The following is a 22,629-nucleotide window of genomic DNA, read 5'->3' on the forward strand; positions in this document are numbered from 1 at the left end:
CCTGAATATCTGCACAGGAAGAAAACATAGACAACAGTAAAGATACAGATAGTTCCCAAAATAACTGACAAGCTCTTTGCTTACTCTTGACACATGATCTTGAAACTAGAAAAATGAATAGAAGAGTGTATCATGATCATTGAATAAGAAATTTACCCAGGGGGGAGGGGGAATGTACACATATAATTACCAATTCTGAACTGTAGTTATTTATTGGTGGTAGTGGTGCTGTTTGTGTTCAAGTAAAAATTTACAGTGCAATAATGGTTCATATAGTGATACTTTATATTGTATCACCGACAAATTACTTAAAAGTTTTATATGAATAATTTTCACAAATGGATTCATTTCCACCTGTTGCAGTCACCTACTTTGCAAAGGATTTTTCTGAAGTAAAAAGTGAACTCATTAAACAACTTTAAGTAAATTTATTTTGTTTATTCATTTTACATACACATCTTTTTTTAAATTAATTTTTATTAGTGAAACACTATGAGGTACAGTTGTAGACTTACAAATTTTTGTGCTTGGGTTTCGATTATACAATGATCAAATACCCATCCCTCCACCAGCGCCCATTTTCCACCACCATGGATCCCAGTATCCCCCACTCCCATCCCCCCCCCATCCCACCCTGCCTCAGTGGCAGGGTATTCCCTTTTCTTCTCTCTCTCCTTTTGGGACGTACACACATTTCAATTTTCCCCTAAATGTACAAAAAGATTTGGAGGAGTTATATGTGGGTAAGGCAAGGTAATCCTCATTAATAATTTCTGATTTTCTTAGAGAAGTCACTACACTATGTATGAAATGAACTGCAGTGCCTCTATACATGATACTGATTTTCAGTAGCAATGTAAATCTTAAAACTCTCTCTCCTGGTTCCCTTAATAATCTCCAACCACCACTAAAGATGGTTAGAAGAACCCAGGAAATATTATTACTCATGATAAAAGAGGAGTAGTTTTAGACTTTTCTAATTATCTTATAAAGACACTTAAGGAAATATCTACAGTTGTATAAACTAATCTCAGCCCAAGGAAGAGAATTAGATTCATTCCAATTACATAGATGAATTTACAGAGAAGATAAAATTTTGAGAATTGGAACTTTTAACAATAGAGATAAGGAGGGCCTAGATAAAATTTAAGAAGATAGAATTTTGAGAATCAGTATTTTAACAATAGAGATAAATAGGGCCATACAAATTGTTTCTAGATTGATTGTATAAGACATACATAATGGGGACAGTATTAGGAAAACACATGACATATTATGAGATAAAATACCCTAGAATGACTAAAAGCATTGGCAAGGAGGAGAAATACAAAGACTCAACTAGGAGAAAAATTCCACATGAAAATGATTGGGCTTGTTTCTGCAATTGGGCTTGTTTCTGCAATTGTTTCTGCAATTCTGCAATTTTCTGACTTGCTCCACAAACTAGTGTTTAGAGAAGTAATGTTGAGAGAACTGTGTAAGGATGCACAGATTAGAGGTTAATGAATGGATATAAAAATGTGAGAACTGTTATTTTATCATACTAGCCAAAGAAGAATAAATTTCTAGATCTAGAAAATAAGTGAGAAAGAATTGACTAGGAAAACATGGTGATATAGGAAAATAATAGTTATGCAGGAATGGAGAACTGGGGGAGCATCAGACTGAGGACGGGAAGAAGAAAAACCGCTGTGACAAGGTTCTATTTTAATGTTTCAGCAGTATTATTTTTTTTAGTATCTAATTGTGGGGCCACTCCCAGAGGTGTTTGTTTGAAGCAGTGGGCCACTGGAACCATGTGGAGTTGTGCTTGAAAGTTGTCTATGGTGAAGATTGAACACAGGCTTCATATGTGCAAGCTGTGTGCTCTATCACTTGAGCTACATTCTCGGCCTATGTCTTTTAATAATAATGCAATAAAATAATTATAAAACATCATGTTTTTTTAATTTTATAAGCAAGAAAATTGAGGAATTAAGAGTTAAACATTTTACCCAGTTATATTCTTAACTGAAGCTGGAATTGGAATTTGATGTACTTTCTGTTTCTGGAGGCTTTGCAATGTAAAGACTGCCCACCAAATTATACTTTCTGTAGATACCTTTTAAATTTTATGTAATTGAATCCATAAAACAAAGGAAAAAACAAAGGAAAATGACAATTGATTTTGAAAATTGTCTCATTGTTTATAGACTGTTGCTTCAAGTGCTTGTCATTTGGGTGGGTGGAGGGTGTTTGTTTTGTTTTGGTGTTTTGGTCATACCTGTTAGTACTGGGGAGGGGTCAGCTACTGCTGGACACCTAGCTCAGTGCAAGGAAGTTGGTCCTGAGGTGGCCTAGGGAATCATGTGATATCAGGAATCAAACCCAGGTCACATTGCCTTGCAAAGCTGGCTGCAGCCATGAACGTCTCCATAGCTCTTGTCTTTTTCTAAGAAATATCATGATTAATAGCTATAGAACAGAAATACTCAGCATATTGATATTGGCCATAGCATTTTTTTAAGGTACTGAGAGAGAGAGGTGGGTACAGTGGTTATGGGATTGGTATAGGAATGTGCATGTGAAATCATTAATAGTAGTGTAAATCTGAGAACCTCACTGAACTCAGTGAATTAAAAAATTGTAAAATTTTTATGTAAAATTTGAAAATGCATGCACATTGTAGAAAATAACTAAAGTAATTTGTTTCAAAGATTAAAAAAAAAACTCTCCCTTATTGCCTCTAACACCAAACAGTTACAACAATGTGAATCTCATAAACAATTTATGCATTTTTATTATTAGTATGAAGTTCAGATTTATGATTACCATTATATTATCATATTTGTTTTTCTTATGAGTATTATTTTTAACATTTCTTTAGGCCTGTCTACTAGTCATTTTGCCTGGGCATTTCATTCAGTTGCAGAAGAAGAACTGCTGAACGTGTTGCCAGCAATGCAGAAAGACGATCCTACTTGGCCTGAACTAAGAGCAATGGGTGTGGGGTGGTGGGTTCGGAGTAATCGTATCTTACGCAGATGTATAGAAAAAGTAAGTTTCTATTTTGGTTTAAAATGAATATATTTTGAGTATTAAATGATCCATGTCATCTCTGCTGTTAGTATTTTTAAGCAGTAAAATGCTCTAAAAAGATTCTTATCTTTTTTCCAGAGAGAACGGCACACCCAGCTGTTCTCAGGGCTTACTCTTGGGTTTGTGGATATACTCGGGGATCACTCCTGGTAATACTCAGGGGAACATATGTGATGCCAGGGATCAAATCCAGATCATCTTTATGCAAGGCAAGGGCCCTACCCACTGTACTATTGCTTCAACCACATTTACATAACTATCCAGTTATCATAATATTAGATACTAGATATTAGATAGTTTTACTTGGCAAATGTGAAGGAAGAAAATGAGTAGCAGGGGCCGAATGCCAAGGATCAAAAAAATTAGTACGGCGGTTCGATCCCTGGCATCCTATATAGTAGCTTGAGATATTTCCAGGTATAATTCCTGAGTGCAGAGCCAGGAGTAAATCCTGAGCATCACTGGGTATGACCCCCCCAATTTTTTTTTTTTTTAAAGAAAAAAAGAGTAACATTCTCAAGAGAGAACATGGTTTCTCTGAGTGGAGAGAATCAAGTATACATCCCTAGCAGAGATGATAGAATTTCAGAATGGGGCAATGTGCCAAAAATTCTAGGTTATTTTCCTTGGGGGCGTGGGGGACACAGGGCAAACCTATTGGTGCTCAGGGCTTTCTCCAATTCTGGCAGGGCTCAGGACCACATGTGGTGCTGGGGGTTGAACCCAGGTTGTCTACACACAGTAGTCTATCCCCTGTACGATCTTTCCAGCTGCCGAAGACCATATAGAGCACTTATAGAAGATTATCCTCACATTGCTCTTAAACATTGCAAGACCCATGGGGCACTTCCCATTGAGCACTTTAGATGTGAGGTCAGGCACTGCTAATCTGAGCACTAATGGCAGTGGCTTCCACAGTTAAAGAAAAATACAGGGGCAAGAGATGTGGCTCAAGTGGTAAAGCCCGGGCTTTGCATGTGTGAATTCCTGTGTTTGATCCTCAGTACCATATGCCTGTTCCCCTCACCAGTCACTATTGCCAGATGTAGCACTTGTGGCCCCTACGCACTATAGGGAGACACTCACAAATTAAAATTATTGTACATTTAAATAAATAATGCCAGTTTTATATATGATGGAAATTATTTCTTCATTTATACACTGTTGTGGGTGTGGAGAGGGCTGGTTGGGAGGGACCCTGAAATAATGGTGGAGGAAGCAGATACTTTAGTGGAGAGTGTGGTGCTGGAACAGTCGGTGCATGGGACCCTATTATTACAGTATTGTAAATCACTGTGCTTAAAATTTTTTAAATTATTTAACTGTACCTATGAAAAATTCTGTTTTCTAATTATAGGTAGCCAAAGCCGCCTTTTACAGAAAGAATGATCCTTTAGATGCAGCCATATTTTACCTTGCAATGAGAAAGAAAGCTGTCATTTGGGGATTATATAGGTAGGTGAGAAATAGCCTATGTATAAAACCCTATCGTTAATGATATTGTGAATCATAGTGACTTAAATAAAATTTAAAAAACGAATAAAATGGAAATATTTATAAGAGGTAAAAAGGTAGAGATTGTTCATGTGGTTTATGTAGGTTTTATTTTCATATTTAAGGGGAGATTTCTTTAGGGCAGGGACCAGTAGTGTACCAGAGGAGAAGAATCTTCTATTGTATTTTGGACCACATCTGGTTGTGTTCAGGGTTTACTTTTGGCTTTTTGCTCAGGATCCATTGCTGGCAGTGCTCAGGGGGCTGTGTGCAATGCCAAGGATCAAACCCAAGCCAGCAACATGCAATTCAAGCAAGAATGCATGAATTGGCTACCTAATAACTGCTCTCTCCTATGGACTGTGACTCCATTTCTGAGCTAGGGTTTTAGCTTTTTCTCTTCCCTTCAGCAAATAAGACTTGGGAAACATGATTACTCCTGGCGGTGCTTGGGGGACCATATGGGATGCCGGGGATTGAACCCAGGTCAGCAGCGTGCAAGGCAAATGCCCTATCCATTCTGCTATCGCTCCGGCCCCTGCCATATGTTTTTTATTTATGTTCATTCTCATGTGACTTCTTATGATGAACAACCTTTGGGGAAAAATCATGTTTTCAAATCAGTTTTCTAAGAGACAGTTTTTTGTAATTGTTTTGAATCAGAATAAATTTATTAAATTTGGGGTTTGGTTTGGTTTTGCTTGGCAGTTATACCCAGCTGTGCTCAAGGCTTACACCCTGCTCTGTGCTTGAGTCACTCTGGGCATGGTGTGGGATATGATACAGGATACTAGGGATTGAACCGAGGTTGGTCTCTTGCAAAGCAAGCTCCCTACACTTCTACTGTTGCTCCTGCCCCCAAATTTGTGAGATTTTGATTACTGAAATCATTTAAGATAGGCAACAGGAGTACAGGTGATTGAAGAGAGTTACATGGTACATGAGCACAAAGGCAATATAAATTCTAAGGGACCAGGAAATGTGTTCAGTAGCCAAATGTCCTGACTTGGAAAAACATTCAATCCCCAGTGTTACCACATGTGCTAAAGCCTATCCTGGCTGCTCAGCCATTTGGGATCCCAGGTGAAAGTTAATTGCTTGGTGCATTACAGCCAGAACCATCTGAGGACCACAACTAAAGTATGCAAGAACTGAGACTGGGAGTATAATCCCTTCCAGAATCCCATGTAAACACTGCAGGTGAAAGCAAAATTCCTGACAAGTACTGTGCCCTTGTGTGTGAAAACCACCTAAATGTTTGAGCACCTGAGTTAAGAGTATGTGCAATCCCATCAAGAGCATCAAGAGAGGAAGAGAAAGAGGAAAGAAATAAATACAAATTATGTACTTTGCATGGATTTAGAAAAAATTCTAATAATACTGATTGTCATTTTTTTTAAGTTGGAAAGAAACTATTTCAGTACCTAGGATTTATATGAAAAATATTTGCCTCATGGTTTTTTAGCTTAGGAAGAAAGCAGCTATCAGTAATTTGTGAACTGTCATTTATGTGTTTTAAGTTTTAACTTCTAAGTGTAACAGCATTACAAAATTGGCTCTGATATAGAAAAATTATGTTCCAAATTTTTCATACCAGTTTTTTTTTCACAGATCCCAAAAAGACACCAAGATGACACAGTTCTTTGGGCATAATTTTGAGGATGAGCGATGGCGTAAAGCAGCATTAAAGAATGCTTTTTCTTTGTTAGGGAAACAAAGATTTGAACATTCTGCAGCCTTTTTTCTTTTAGCTGGTTGCCTCAGAGATGCAATTGAGGTAATGAATGAAACTTTTAAAATGAAAGTGTTGTCATTTAAGTTTTTTATTTGTACTTGAATGTTAGTTTCTTAATTTCATTTCAATTATTGTGGAAATAAGTAGCTGAAGTAACAATATTTCATGTTATTAATATATTTTTAACAATATTAAATATTTCCGGTAACAGTGACTTAAAATTTTGTCATTTAGCTTGAAAGATATTTATACAGGATTAACTAAGGTGATGCTAGTTAGTAGAGAAAGGTAATTGATCTCTCTCTTTTTTTAAAAAGTGAATCACCCTGAATTACAAAGTTAAAGAGTTATCCATGATTGACACCGGTCCCATTCATCACTGTCCGTTTTCCTATGCTGGTGTCCTTGGTTTCCCTTTATGTCCCAGTCAGCTTCTGTGGCAGGCACCTTTTTTTTTTCTTTTTTTTTTTTTTGTGGCAGGCACTTTATACCTCCTTCCAGCATTCCCTTCTCCAGAGTAACCTTTCCCTCCCCCAGTGTTGTGTTCTACTGTGCCCTGACCTATTTCTGCCTCCCCCACTCCTTTTAATAACCCCAACCTCACAGTGGCAGGCTTCTTATTGGAAATCAGTTTTTTTCTTTTTTTCTTTTTTTAAAAAAAATTGTATTGAATCACTGTGAGATATAGTTACAAGCTTCCATGTTTGAGTTACAGTCATATAATGTTCAAACACCCATCCCTCCACTAGTGCACATTCCCCACCACCAATCTCACCAGTATACCCCCCTCCTTTCCCTGCCTCCCTGGCAGACAATTTCCCACATACTCTCTGTCTGCCTTTGGGCATCATGGAAACCAGTTTTTTTTTTCAACTGCCTTTGAGCAATCATTATTCCCCTCATATGTTTCTTTATATCCTGTATATGAGAAAGATCATTCTACATTTGTCCCTCTCCCTCTAACTTCATTCAACATTAAATACTCTAGATCCATCCACAAAGCAGCAAATTGTATGGCTTCTTCTTTTCTTATGGCTGAGTAGTATTCCACTGTGTGTATGTACCATCGTTTCTTTATCCAGTCATCTGTTCTTGGGCACTTAAGTTATTTATAGATTTTGGCTATTGTGAATTGAGGTGTGCTGATATCTTTACTGCATTGTGCTTTTGGGCCCTTGGGTTATATTCCAAGGAATGGAATTCCTGGGATTGTTGTATAGAAATGCAATTCTTAGTTTTTGGAGCAATGTCCACATTGTTTTCCCAAAATGCTGGACCAGTCTGCATTCCCACCAGCAGTGAATGAGGGTCCCTTTTCCTTCTTCCTCCTCCACACCAATACTGGTTGCTGTTATCTTTTTGACTTGTGCCAGTCTCTCTGGAGTGAGGTGATGTGCGTTTCCCTTATGATTAGTGATGCAGAGCAATTGAAATTTGTATTTCACTTTTGAGGAAATTTCTGTTTATCCCTTTTCCTCATTTTTTCGTGGTATTGGCTGTTGTTTTCCTTGAAAAAGTCTACCAGTTTATTTTTTCGTGGATATTAACCCTTTAACAGATGAATGATGAACAAATGGTTTCTCCCAATGTGTGGGGTTTCTTTGTATCCTGGCCATTGTTTTCTTTGAGATGCAGACTTTTCTTATTTAATATAGTACTGTTTGTATAACTTTGTTTCCACTTGCTTGGCCAATGATGCTTCATCCTTAAAGATGCCTCTTGCTTCAATGTCATGGAGAGTTCTGCCTATGTTATTCTCTGTGTTTCTTATGGATTCTGGTCTGATATTGAGATCTTTATTCCGTTTTGATTTGACTTTTGTATATGGCATTAGAGGACTGAGTTCTTTTTTTTTTTCCATGTGATTGACCAGTTTTCCCAGCACCACTTGCTGCAGAGGCTTTCCTTGCTCCACTTCATATTTTTTGCTCCTTTATTGAAGATAAACTGACCGTATATCTGAGGGTCTGTCTCTGGATTTTCTACTCAATTCCATTGAACTGAGGACCTATCCTTATTCCAGTATTATGCTATTTTAACTACTTCCACATTGTAGTATAGTTTAAAGTTGGAAAAAATTAATTCAATCAGCTTAATCAATGGCTGGATAATAGCTGTACTCCTACATTATTAAATAAATAAATTTGGGAAAAGTGATACCTCCCATCTTCTTTTTCCTGGATTGCTTTGACTATTCAGGGGAGTTTATTATTACATATAAATTTCAGAAGTGTTTGATCTATGTTTTTGAAGTATATTATAGTTTTTTTATATAACTGTACAAGGATTTATAATACTCTTCACCATACTTTTAATTTGTACATCATCTCAATACCACATCCCCACCAGAGAGCCTACTTCCCTCCACCACTTCTAGTATCTCCTCCCATTGGTCTTACTCTTAAGAATTTATATGAATAGGTTAAAAAAAAAGTAGCTTGACCTGTTTATTTTCCACTTGACTGTAAATTGGTAAAACTTGGAAAAATTTTTAGCTGTTTATATCTTAGTAACCTTTAAAGCTGTTGTGAATATTTATGATGTTGCTACCTAAAATTGTTCTTTTGCTCAGTTTTATACTGCTGAAGTGAATGAGAATAAAAATTTAAGGCTAAAATAATATCTCACATAAATTGATTATATTAATGACTTTTGGCATTTTCTCATTGGGGTAATTATTTTTACAAATATATATTTAGTATCAGCAGTTCAGTCTGCCAGTAAATGACGTCAGTAGATATGCAAAAGCAGGCGAGTATGTTTCATTTGTTAGTTTATCTCAGATACTAATAAAACCTGTCTTTCTCTAGTTATTAATTGAGCTAACCTAAAATGAAAGATGTGCCTACTTATAAACAAAATTTCATTTTCTTAAGGTATGTCTTGAGAAACTGAACGATATCCAGTTGGCTCTTGTAATAGCACGACTCTATGAGTCTGAATTTGATACATCTGCAACATATAAATCTATTTTACATAAAAAAGTTTTGGGAATTGATTCTCCTGTCAGTGAACTCCAGTCATTGAACATAAATGTGAATTATGATCCTTTTCTTCGGAGTATGGCATATTGGATTTTAGAAGATTATAGTAATGCTCTGGAAACACTAATAAAGCAACCTGTCAGAGAGGATGATGGTAAGTTGTACTTCTAAGATGTTACTGAGAGAATTCTATTGGTATTTGTTGGGTGCAGAGTATATTGTAGTACTAGTACTCATTTTTCCACAGTGCTCAAATGTAGAACATTCATATTGGTATGATCTCATCAGTTGTTTTGGGTATCTGGAGTGCTGTACATTAATTTTTATGGAAAATTTATTAACATTCCCAGTCTTGAAAAATGGCCCGCTAACTCATTACCAAGTTCTTTAAATTTGGTTTAAATCATTACATTCTACTTTTGGATAGTGGGGGAACCTTGTCGTAGAATGCAAATTGAAAACAAGAGTTTATGATTTAGTTGAGTAACAGAATTATGTATAGTCTATACAGAGTTTTTGTTCTTTTGATTTTATTTTTTACTTTTTAGGAAAAATCCTTTGGCAGTAAAAACTTCAAACTCTATGTTTTATGAAATTGATGTATCAAATATTTTAAACTTAAATATAAACATTTCAGATTACTATAGGTGGAAGTTAGTATATTAGTTTTATTCTTTTTATAATAAAAATCTTTGCTGTATAAAAAAAGGTTACTTAAAATTTGTTGCTTAAAAGTCAAGCTAAATAAATTATTTGTGAGGGAAATTGAGCATCCTCAGACTTTGTAACATTGCTCAAGTCAAACAGGAAACAGAGCAGATCAGTGCTCAGGCCCAGTGATGCAGTGCTGCTGGGGGACATCATGGCCACCAAGGGAAGAGGTGTCAGGGAACAGTTTAGTGCCAGGGCTAAGTCTGAGGGCCTCCACATGCCATGGACATGCACTTGTCTTAGATTATCTTACCTGCACTAATGAAAAATTGAGGGGGTATGGGTTGTTGGCCACACCCGGCAGTGCTCAGGGATTACCGTACCTGCCTCTGGACCTAGAAATTATTTCTGGTGGGCCTGGAGACCATATAAAATGCAGGGGATTGAACCTGGGCGGGCCACATGCAAGGCAAATGCTCCACCTGCTGTACTGTATCTATTTTATGAATTCTCTTTCTAAAGTTTTTTCTAGAGGTTAGTATAAATAAGAATTCTTTGAATAAATTAAAATATAAGTGAAATACATACTTGAAGTATGCTTACAGATAGGTCACAATTTAGTGTAATATAATTTAGAGTAGTAATTGGTAAAGGTGCTAGTTCAGTGCTTTTTCACATTGTATCATTTAATCAAGAAGTGTCATGTGTCTTACTATGAGAGGCAGAAAAACCAAAACATGCTACTCAGTTTCTTAGCCATCAGAGCTAAGAATTTTTTATTGATCTCTGTCAGTTCAAAGGAAGAGGAAAAGAAAAGTCCTGTTGTAGTTACTTTTAAATTCGTACCTATATTCTTTTTAAAAAATTTATTTTGATTTGTATTTAATACATGATCACTTACTTTTCAGACCAATTAAACTTATTCTTACAGATGGAGAAATGTAAAGTAATTACAGGGGTGGTGGCAGAAAAATGTGGCTGGATTTTGGAATATAGTGTTAGGTTTTACTAAATATGACATGGTTTACAATTGGAATAAATCAAGGATAAATTCTTGGTTTATAACTTGAGCATAAACAAATATTTGGGGGAAGAATTGGAGCAGATTTAGGGAGAATTATCTTGAAGAAGTCTTTACTGATGACTTTGATCAGAGACCTGTGATGTAATGAACAAATGATCAAATACTTGATTTTAGACCAAGAACACAGTAAATAAAAGGCTCCAAGGCAAGAGTGTATACACATACATGTAAATGTTTATAAACTATAAATATAGTAATAAATATATAAATATGTATTATATATAAATATACTATAAATATAATATACTATAAATATTTATAGTAAATATTTGGATTACAGTGCCCTAGATTACATGTTGAGGTTGGGAATGGAAAAAGAAATGTGTTTGTTATCATCATATATGTAGTACTTGAGGTCACAGAACTTTGTATATTTACCCAGGGAGAGTAGAGAGAAAGAAGTTTAGGACTGAACTCTTTGCTATTAATCAAAGGTAGAATGGATGAAGAGATAACAAAGTAGACCAGGAAGAAATATCCAGAAAAGTAGGTTAAAAAAAAAACTGTCTTAGGGGATATTTTAAGTTATTTTGGATAATTACCAGGAAAGATATGAAATCAGCATAATCTTTGTTTCACTTTTGTGTTGTAACAGTCATTGCAAATATATTCTTGTCTGTTAAGTATATATTAGTATGGTCTCAATAAAAAAATTTCTGAAAATTAGATGAAGATGCCAGAGAGATACTATCAGAGAGATAGTAAGTACAGCAGAGTAGGACCAGAGAGATAGTTAAGTACAGCAGGTAGGACTTGCTTGCAGCTGACCCAGGTTTGATCTTTGGCACTGCACATGGTACCCAAACCCCCACCAGGAGTGATCTCTGGGTGCAGAGCCAGGAGTGGTCCCAAAACCAAAAAAATTAAAATGCCAAAGTAGAGAAAAAGGACTATAGTACAACTCTAGAAAAGTTTTGTTTACTTATTAATTTGCTTTCAGATCAAGTCAAGATTTCAGCCTGTAACCCTGCAGTTTTTAATTTCTACAACTATCTAAGAACACATCCTCTTTTGCTGAGACGTCATTTTGGATCATCAGATACATTTTCCAGACACCTGAGTGTAACAGGAAAAAGTGGACTGGCTGGGACAATCAGTTTAAGTGAAAGAAAATTATTTTTTACTACTGCCAGTGCTCATTTAAAAGCTGGCTGCCCCATGTTGGCCTTGGAAGTATTATCAAAGATGCCAAAGGTTATCAAGAAAACAAAATCTTTTTGTAGACCATCCAGTTTTGTGGATACTAGTAAAAATTGTTCACCTTCTTCACTAAAATTGGATGCAAAGGAAGATAAAGCTTCTGCTTTTGACTGGTCACAGTCGCTCATTAATGGTTTGGGGTCTTCTTCAGAGGGCTCTTCAGAGAAGCAATCAAATTCCACTCTTTCTTTTGATTGGAGTCAACCAAGTGTTGTATTTCAGGATGATTCTTTGGAATTAAAATGGGACACTGATAGTGAGGAAGAGAATGAGGATCTCTCTATTTCAAGGAAAGAATTGAAATCTTCACAGAGCAAAGTAGGTAAAATAGATGAAACAAGTTCTAATTGCACCAGCTCTCTCAGCACACTAGATGAAAATGACATTATAAATCCATCAGAAGATATAATTGCCGTTCAATTGAAGTTCAGAGCATGTTTAAAAATTCTCACAGTAGAACTTCGTACTTTATCTACTGGCTATGAAATTGATGGTGGGAAATTGCGTTATCAGCTATACCATTGGCTTGAAAAAGAGGTGATAGCTCTTCAAAGGACTTGTGACTATTGTCCTGATGCTGAAGAATTAAAGTCTACACTTGGAGAAAATGGAGATAAATTTGGATTAAGTGAAGAGACTGATGATTTGCCTCACCAAGAGAAAGTGAAACAGCAGAGAGAGATTTTTCAAGAAAAACGGCAGTGGCTTTTGAAATATCAGTCACTCTTACGAATGTTTCTTAGTTACTGCATACTTCATGGATCCCATGGTGGGGGACTTGCATCTGTGAGAATGGAATTAATTTTACTTTTGCAAGAATCTCAACAGGTATGCAACTCATGGAGCAGCCAATGAGCACATATAAGAAAGTTTTTGGTATTGCTTTCTTAAATATTAAATTTTATTTTCTTCATTATAGTCCCTTTAATAATGTTTTAGTATGGTACTTCATATTATGAATTTGTTGTGGTATGTGTTACAGTTTCAGGGCAGTTTGACTTCAGTTGATAGAGTATGAGCTGCTAAGCTTATACTCTGTGTTCTTACATGGATGCTTCGTGAGAAAATGAACTGTTCTTTATTATTATTTATTATTATGAGAGTACCATCCATCATTTTTCAGTATAGTTGTTTGTTTTCCTCAGATACCATGTATTCATAAAAGTTTATGTCATGCTTTTAAGTTTTGATTGCATTAAAGCTTTAAAGTTTTACAAAGAAATCTCTAAATTACTTGAGAAATAGATTATAAATGACTGACGAAACTCCCTCCCACTTCTTTTTTTTAAAGGAAACGTCAGAACCAATATTTCCTAACCCTCTGTCAGAACAGACCTCTGTCCCTCTCCTTTTTGCTTGCACAGCTAGTGCCAAAACAGTAGTTGCCAATCCATTGTTGCACCTTAGTAATCTAACTCATGATATTCTACATGCCATAATAAACTTTGATTCGCCACCCCATCCTGATAACCAGAACAACAAAGTAAGTATGCTTGGTTTCAACCTTTTTTTTTAAGCTGTATACAATAATAATGCTAAGAGATCATTGTTAATGACTTTTTAAATAATCAGTTCTAAAAAGCAAATTCTACCTCTAGTAGTTTGTTTGCATTACCAAGTTTCATAGTAATTTTTTTTGATCAGTGAAGATTTCTAATTCAGAGCAGACGTTACTTATGCAGTAGGTATAATTATGTTGCTTATGTCAATAAGGTATTTTAAATTTTTATTATCTTGCAGTTATTTAATTTTGTATTGAGTAGAAAGTCTATATCTAGACCTGGGAATAATTCCTTTATCAACACTCTTAGCTAAAATGGTAATTGTTGAGACTGGGAATTTAATATTTGGTCTGAAAGTACTAATATGTGCTGATTTTTTCTGTTTAGGAGAAGCCCATTTTCTCTCTCTCCCTCTTCCCTCATCCCCTCACATCTCTTTTGATTTCTTTCAGTAGAAACCAGTTTGCTTCTCTAAAGAGGAAAAAAAGTGATAATATACCAGTATATTTTTCTATAATAAAATATTGCATATTTAAGGATAATGCTGTGAAGTTTTTGTTTCTGCGTTGGTTGGTTTGGATTATGGGGGTTTTTTCCCCCTTTCTTTCTTTTGCTTGGTTTTAGTCCATACCTGGTGGTGCTCAGGGCTTACTTCTAGCTCTGTGCTTAGGGATCACTCCTGGCAGTGCTCAGGGGAACCTTATTGAGTACCAGGGATTGAACCTAGTTAATTGACTGTGTGCAAAGCAAGCACCTTAACCACTGTTCTGTCTCTCCAGCCTCTGTTGTGAAGCTTTCTTGCCCCTCAAGGTTAGGTCTTGATTTATAAGCCAGAACAGAATCACATGAAGTGCTTATTAAAAGTTTAGCTTCTTGTGTCCAGAGCTAGTTCAACTGGTTGGGTGCTTGATTTGCATGTGGCCAACCTGTTTTTGATCCCTGGCATCCCATGTGGTCAGTTGAGCTCTGCCAAGAGTAATTCCTGTGTGCAAAGCCAGAAGTTTATCCCCGAACAGCTGCCAAAAGCCTTGGAATTGTCTTTGTTTTTAAATTCACCTATAATGAGACCTGTAGAGGCAGAAATGAATGCTATGGAAATAAGAAAAATACTACTTTATAAGAGCAAAGTAGTTTTTTAATTTAAAAATGCTAACTGATATTGAAAAAACTTTTATTTTTAAAAATTGATACTTAATACAATTGAAATAAATTTGTGTTTTTTTCTAGGTTTATGTAATGCATACTTTAGCAGCCTCACTTTCTGCTTGCATTTATCAGTGCCTTTGTGGTAGTCATAATTACAGGTAAATATCTTTTTAAAAAATATAGGAATGCTTTCTATAACTGATGAGTTTTCAAAATTTGTGTGTGCTTTAGAAAAACTGGTTAATCTTTTATGTAAAATAGATGTGTCTGGAGTAGATTTTTTCATAGGAAAATTTAGTTCATGTTGTTCTAGTAAACGAATTTCAAGTAATACTTTAAGCTAGCTTACTTATTTTGTTAGAGAGAAGTATATGAACTGATAACATTGTTTAACATAGTATCGAAGCACAGAGGAGGGAGTACCTGATAGTATGAAGAAAAATTTCAGTGTTTATGTTTTTTTTCTTGTTCTTTTGCATTTGTGTACTGGGGCTTCAGTATAACTTACCTGCCTCTTTATAAACATTGTTTAATACTCTATGGCCATTCTGTAGCTTTCTTTAAGTTCTTTAACATTCTTTGACTTAATTTCTTCAAATATTTTGTTTTCTTTTCTGCTGCTTGAGGAACTGTAACTTATTGATCTCTTCCAAGTTTTATTTGTGAGTCTCTGGATCATGGCTTGTTAATGAGCTTATATGGCACCAGAGGCAGTTCGTGGGCATGACTGCCAGGCTCCTGGAAGAACAGGGAGATGGGGGGATATTGCCCATCCCTGGCTCCATAAGAGCCTGATGATTTTGGTCACAGAACCCGCATACCTGACTTTTTCAACAGATCTATTCATGGATGTGACTCATCCCGAGCCTGTGGAGATCAGCATGGCAGAGATTAGGTTCTGGTTATTCGTTGCCGGGGTTCACCAGCAGTGGTGGGCTCACTAGCATCTCTCTCCAGGGTGCCCCAAATGATACTCAGCCTCGCACTGGTTCTGGAAGCATCTTTCTAGTCTGCTTTTTCAAATAACACTCTTTAATTTAGTTCAGTGTGTCTTATATGATATCAGCATTCTTTGGTCTTAATTTTTTTGTCTTTTTAGTTTGGAGGTTACACCCTTCATTATGCAGGGTCTACTTCAGACCTGGTGCTCAGAGTTACTCTTTTTGCTGTTCAGTGAATCATGTTCTGCCAGGGATGGATTTCTGGGCTCGCACATAAAAAGCCCATGTTCTAGCTAGCTTTTGAGGCGAGATCTCTACTTAACCCTGGATGGGTTTGTTTGTCTGTTTGTTGTTGTTCTGGGGTTTTTTGTTTGTTTGTTTTTTGCTATTTGGGTCACACCTGTTGATGCACAGGACTTATTCCTATGTTCATGCACTCAGTAATTACTCCTGGCGGTGCTCGGGGGACCATATGGGATGCTGGGAATCAAACCTAGGTCAGCTGCATGCAAGGCAAACACCCTACCCGCTATGTTATTGCTCCAGCCCCTGGTTGGGTTATTTTTGACTGGTTATTTTTTGTGTTTGAATTCTGTCATAGGTGGTAGCCTCCAGTTATTTATTCTTGAAGTAACTTTAACTTGACTTCTTTGGCCCTGGTCCTCAGAGTTCACTTTCTTTTTTTTTCTGGCGGGGGTGGGGGGTCACACTCGGTGATGCACAGGGGTTACCAGGGGTTACTCCTGGTTCATGCACGCAGGTATTACTCCTTGCGGTGCTCAGGGATGCTGGGAATCGAACCTGGGTGGGCCGAGTGCAAGGCAAACGCCATACCCGTTGTGCTATCACTTCATCCCCACAGAGTTCACTTTCTTACTATTGTTTGCTTTACTTATTTTTATCAGTGGATTTTTGTCCTATTATTCTCATAGACTTTTTATAGCAGGAGGCTTTTTAAAAAGTGTTTCATTGTGCTGTCTTGAAACTGCAGGATGTTATGACTAATAAGACTTGTCATGGGTCTGGAGTGATAATACAATGGGGTAGGGCATTTACCTTGCATGTAGCCAACCTGGGTTTGATTCCCAGCATCCCACATGGCACCTGAACACCGCTAGAAGTAATTCCTGAGTGCAGAGCCAGGAGTAATCCCTGAGCATTGCCAGATGTGAGCCAAAAGAATTTAAAAAATAAAATAAATTTAAAATAATTATACCATATTTAATTTCTTCCCTAGTTTATGTGAAGCTGGAATATTTTTTTTTATCTTTTTGCTAAGTTTTATGTTTAACACCATGTACTTGGCCAATCTTACCTTGATTTCCCAAATCATGCAAATTTATTTTTCCCCATTTGCTTTCATTATGCACAGATTTTATCTTTCTTTTTTCTTTTTTTAATTAAATTTTTTTATTTTATAAAGTAGTTCACAATATTCAATTACATTTAGTACTCAGACACCAATCCCACCACCATTATACCTTCCCACCACCGTATTTCGGATGTTTCCATCCCGATCACCAACCCCTGCCCCAAAGCAGAACTGAAATAATATATTTTGTATTGTTTGTTACGAAAAACTCTTGAAAATGCTACCAAAAAGTTTCCTTAGCGGAAAGAATGTGAATACTGTTGTATTTCACCGAGGGACCATTTAGCCCTTGTATAGAGATCACTGACATGTTCTTGAGCCTTGTGTGCTTTTATATATATATACACACACATACACATATGTATATGTGTATATATATGCATATATATCTGTAAAAAAATATTTCCCTCTAACATTGGTTGCCTCCTACTTTGAACCTCATCTAATGTGATGCGGTACTCTTGGAGTATGGGTGGTGTGAGGTATGAGTTATTCAGCAATAGGTTCACTTGTGGGTGAGGCTCAGCCTGAGCATGTGGAGAGCGGCCGTGAGCTTGGCAGAGGTTGGGTTCTGGAGGTTTTTGGCTGCCGGGACTGGGTCCCTTGGGGCAGGGAGGGGTCTCAACCGCCTCCCTCCAGCGCGCCACCCGAATGAAACAGCCTGGCTCAGGATCCGGAAGCATGGTTATGGCGAGTGTCATGTTATGCTCCCTTCCGGGAGAGAAAGACATGGACTCTCCATATTTTATCTTTAAAACCATTATGATGAGATGAAGAGATAGTACAGTGAGTAGGGTAGCCTTGACAAGTAGCCTACCAGTTACAGTCCCTGACATCAAATTAGACCTAGACATGAGGATATTGTATGTGACATTTAGTTGATGTATTTTATATTATTGTTTATTGTTATAATTGAGGTTCGTTATGGATTATTATTATTGTAATATAATTGTAAATGTTTTTTCCCCTTAGTTCATTTCAGACAAATCCATTTACTGGAATGGTATATCAAACTGTTCTTCTTGCCCATCGACACTCTTTGAAAACCGGGAGCTTAGATGAAGCAGTAACTCCCAATACATCACCATCTCAGTGGCCAGGTATAAACAAAGTATATACTTATGGTTCCTTAGCCTTATTGTTTTAATCAAATAAGGAAAGTAAATTTGGTTTTGTTAATTATTGAAAGTTGATACTAGTTCAGTATTCACTACTTATTTCAAAGTATGCAGTTGCTTAACTCATTTTTCATTAATGGTTTTGTTAAAATGCTGTGTTAACGTCACTTTACATATTTTTGTTGTCATAAAAAGTAAAGCAGCTATGACAGTTAAATTTTATCTAGCATATTTAAAATATTTAAATTAGATTACTGATTTTCATTGTTTTTCTAAATTGAGCAAATCACTCAACATTAGTGCATTATCTGTAATAACACCTAGTAGTCTGTGAATCAGTAGGGCAATCTTTATGCAATAAAGTTTTTTCCAAAATTAGAAAGTGTTATTTATAAAAACTTTTTTTTTTATTAGTAGCATTGTCTCTTGTTTCTCTTCTAGGAATTACTTCTCTAATGCGACTTTTGAATTCTTCTGGTGAGGAAGCCCAGTCAGGACTAACAACCCTGCTCTGTGAGATTCTGACAGCGGTGTATCTTAGTCTCTTCATCCATGGCTTGGCTACACATTCTAGTAACGAACTTTTTCGGATTGTGGCCCATCCTCTAAATGAAAAAATGTGGTCTGCTATGTTTGGTGGAGGTGCACATGTTCCCAGCAAAGAACAGACACACTCAAAAGCTTTACATGGTTAGTTTTTAATGCTTGATTTTTTTTTTAAATAAGACTTTATGTATTCATCTGAGTGACACCTTTGTCAAACAGAATTGCATATTAATTTATTTATAGAAAGATCTATTACAGACCCTTAATGTTTGAGAAGTAATTTTATGGTAAAAATATAGTATAAAATTTCTGGTGTAATTTTAACTCTTAGCAACATATCCTTGCACCATTGTGTAGAACTAAAATTTTTCTTAAATCTTTTACTATTAAAGTTTTCATTTGTTTTGAAATATACTATAACTCTGATTTTTGTTCTATCCCAAATACAGATTCTCTCTTCTTTCTTTGGCAGGAAGGCACTTTGCTGTGCCTAGCCCCCACCAGGTAGTGGTATTCTCCATGGAATGTGTGGGCTTTTCCAAAGCTCTTTCAACCATCAGTTCTCATAGCCCTCCCAGTCTTGCAGGCAAGATATTAGCTTTGGAAATAGGCTTTTACAGTTCAGCTTGCTTTGTTTTGTTTTGGAGGGGCTGGGGGTACAGTGGGCCAATTTATTTTGTTTGGCATTTATATTAGACAATGGACAATTTTCCTTTAATCAAGCCATATTTTTGATTTAGAACTATGATTACAGTCTTTCAAAAACAATTTCTGCTTTCCTATTATGCATTTAAATTCTTGATTTTGATGTTTTTTTTTTTACCTAAAACATATTTTACCTAAAAAGTTTTAAATTAAAAAATCTTTGATTAACTTAATAAATCAGATTATGGCTTGAAATGACTGGAAAAATATTTGAAGTGAGTCTGCTTTATGTTTTGCATATTATGATTTTGGCCAATAAGGGATTTGGATTTCTAATTGTTCACAATACCATGAAAAGTAAACATTTTATAAACAGTTACACACAATTTTCTAAACTTATTAATATTGAAACAATATGTTACGTATTTATTTAAAGTTAGAAGTACCAAACTTTCTTAACCTGAAAACCTTCATGGTGCTTTCTGCTTTTCTGTTATTTTTTTTTTTTTTCAGTAATTCTGGTTTTCAAAAAAAACTTTTTGATTTTGGTTTTGGGGCCACACCTGGTGATGCTCAGTGGTTATTCCTGGCTTTGCATTCAGAGGTTATTCCTGACTCTGTGCTCAGGATTTATTCCTGGCATTGCTCAGGGGACCATAGGGGATGCTAGAGATGAACTCAAGTTGACCACATACAAAACAATTACCTTACTCACTATACAATCTTCTAATTTTTTAAAAAATGTTTTAATTCTTATAGTATCTCTACTAAAAATTTTAAAGGAGTGATTTTCTATATTTTATATTTTCATATAGATAAACATAGTAATAACTGACCTATGGACTTTGACTTGGGAGATATACTTGACTTCATTTTTTATTTATTATTATATATAATTTAGATACACAAATTGAACTAAATATAAGCATTCAAAGTCTAAGAGGAATAAGATTTTATCTATTGCTATTGAACTTAGTATTAAATAGATCATTGGCAATTAATTTTGGCCCTGTTTTTAATGTGTTCTAAGAGAAAAAAATTTGTAAGGACTCTTGATTTTGTTTGTGTAAAATCTTAAAAGGAGGCAAGTTCATGCTAGGACTGTCTACAAACCTGTAAAAAGTTAAACATAATCTTATAGCCAGTCACAGGTCTTAAGTTCCAGCCTTTTCTACCGAGCATAGATTATAAAAAATAATACTTCAAATCAGGGTTGTATTTGGTTAATCACTCAGATTTAATTGTTTCTAGGCACAAATGCCATTACTCAAATTATCTTTCAAATGCCATCATAGTACCATCATAAATTTTAAACCACTACTGAATTCTGAGTATTGAAGTCACCAAAAATTATCTGCATCTATGTTAGTTTAGAGCATGGTCGCTAAATAATGTAGTGAACTTAAACATATTGTTTTAGTTAAGCTGGGTGCATCCACATCTAGGTTATATGATCCTCATCTTTATTTCACAATAAACTGTTTATTACGGACAATTGTGGATGTACTAAAGGAGCTTCTAAGGAAAACATGCATGATGTGATTCATTGTTTATTAACCAGAAAAAATAAAATATAGTCAATAATGAAGCTAAAGTTCTATCTAGATTGAGGAATGGTAGGAGGGGACAGAAAGAAAAGTAGAATAAAATATGAAAAAAAGAATATAACAGATGATGAAGATAATAATTATAAACCGCAGCCTTATAAAGTAAATCACCTGTCATTGGAAAAGAGAGACTCTGAGAATAGGAAATCAACCAAGAACAGGGCACAAACAGAAGCAGTTTTTAAGATGGCTGGGTTATGAAGTCTTACAAAGCATTAGATTCTATAAACATAACTTCAAAGAGCCTGTAAGTTTGGTAAATTTTAGGTTCAAAGTAGTCCTGCTAAACGTAATTATGATGTCCCAAGAGTCTAATTGAATTAGGTACAATAATTCAACAATATACAATGTTTTCTGGGGCTGAGTCAATAAAAAAGCAGGGAAGACGTTTCTCTTGTAGATAACTGACCCAGATTTGATTTCCAGCACCCCATATGGTCCCCCAAGCTCCAAGAAAAGTGATTAATGAGTGCAGAGTTAGGAGTAAGCTCTGAGCACTGCCAGGTGTGCCCCGCCCCCAAAGAAAAACAAAAAAATATATCCTGTGTATGTGTGTGTATGTAGATATGTAGATATATACTCATTGTTTTCCTAAGTACAATTTAGTAAAGTTTTGTCAGAGAAATTTGTCAGAATTAGTATATATAATTTAGTTTTTTAGCATCTCAGTTTGGTCAAAGTAAAACTGACAAATGTTTAATGTTTTACTTTTTCACAATTTAAACTTCCTGACACAGTAACAACAAAGTCTCCAATGGAGACGTTACTGGGCCCGCTCGAGCAAATCGACGATCAACGGGAGGGCCTTTACCTTTACCTAAACTTCCTGATAAAGTAGTATGTATTAAAATTTAGGTACATGTTATGGCTCCAAGGCACCATCATGTATAAAGTGTTTACATATTTTTAATGTTATGACAAGGATTTATTTCCCTTATTCTTTTATAAGTTTAAGTTTTAATATTCTTGGTATAATGTCACTAGCTAAATTGTATAGTAAATATGCTAAATTATTTTTATGAAAAATTGATGGTGGATTTTATAACATAAGAAAATGATCACTGTCACTGTCACTGCCCTCCCATTGTTCATCGATTTGAGTGAGCCCAGTAACGTGTTCATCGTAAGTCTTGTTGTTACTATGTTTGGCTGACGAGATACTCTCGGTAGCTTGCCAGACTCTCCAAAAGGGGCGGAGGAATCGAACTCGGGTCGGCCATGTTGGCCGCTTTTTATTATACTTTAGTAGGTCACAGTTCTTATAAAAATATTGATGTATATCAGTAATTTATTTATTTTTTGGTCACACCTGGCGATGCTCAGGGGTTACTCCTGACTTTGCATTCAGAAATTAACTCCTGGTGGTGCTCGGGGGACCATATGGGATGCTGGGAATCGAACCCAGGTCGGCTGCATACAAGGCAAACGCCCTACCCACTGTATTATTGTTCCAGCCCCAGTAATTTATTTTTTAAACAAAATTTTCCCCAAATTCCATATCTTATGGGTAACAAAAGATTACTTTT

At 35.8% G+C, this 22,629-nt stretch overlaps 1 protein-coding gene across 4 annotated transcripts in view; it reads left to right on the forward strand.

The window, feature by feature from the left end:
• The window catches only part of DMXL1 (Dmx like 1), a 148,239-nt gene that overhangs the window by 64,452 nt on the left and 61,158 nt on the right, over positions 1-22,629 (forward strand). For 3 of the 4 annotated variants that reach the window (XR_008793898.1, XM_056124859.1, XM_056124860.1), the window contains exons 20-28: positions 2,867-3,036; positions 4,436-4,533; positions 6,184-6,349; positions 9,184-9,445; positions 11,967-13,054; positions 13,518-13,709; positions 14,956-15,032; positions 18,160-18,287; positions 18,747-18,995. Coding sequence is in view for 3 of the 4 variants with exons in the window: in XM_056124859.1 (XP_055980834.1) it covers positions 2,867-3,036; positions 4,436-4,533; positions 6,184-6,349; positions 9,184-9,445; positions 11,967-13,054; positions 13,518-13,709; positions 14,956-15,032; positions 18,160-18,287; positions 18,747-18,995 (2,430 nt within the window). In the remaining variant the exon portion in view is untranslated. Of the gene's footprint in view, positions 1-2,866; positions 3,037-4,435; positions 4,534-6,183; positions 6,350-9,183; positions 9,446-11,966; positions 13,055-13,517; positions 13,710-14,955; positions 15,033-18,159; positions 18,288-18,746; positions 18,996-19,323; positions 19,611-22,629 lie in introns of those variants that run through there. The other variant, XM_056124861.1, reaches the window with a different exon arrangement.

Source organism: Sorex fumeus, unplaced genomic scaffold (assembly GCF_029834395.1).
Source record: "Sorex fumeus unplaced genomic scaffold, SorFum_2.1 ptg000051l, whole genome shotgun sequence".
Taxonomy (NCBI): Eukaryota; Metazoa; Chordata; class Mammalia; order Eulipotyphla; family Soricidae; genus Sorex; species Sorex fumeus.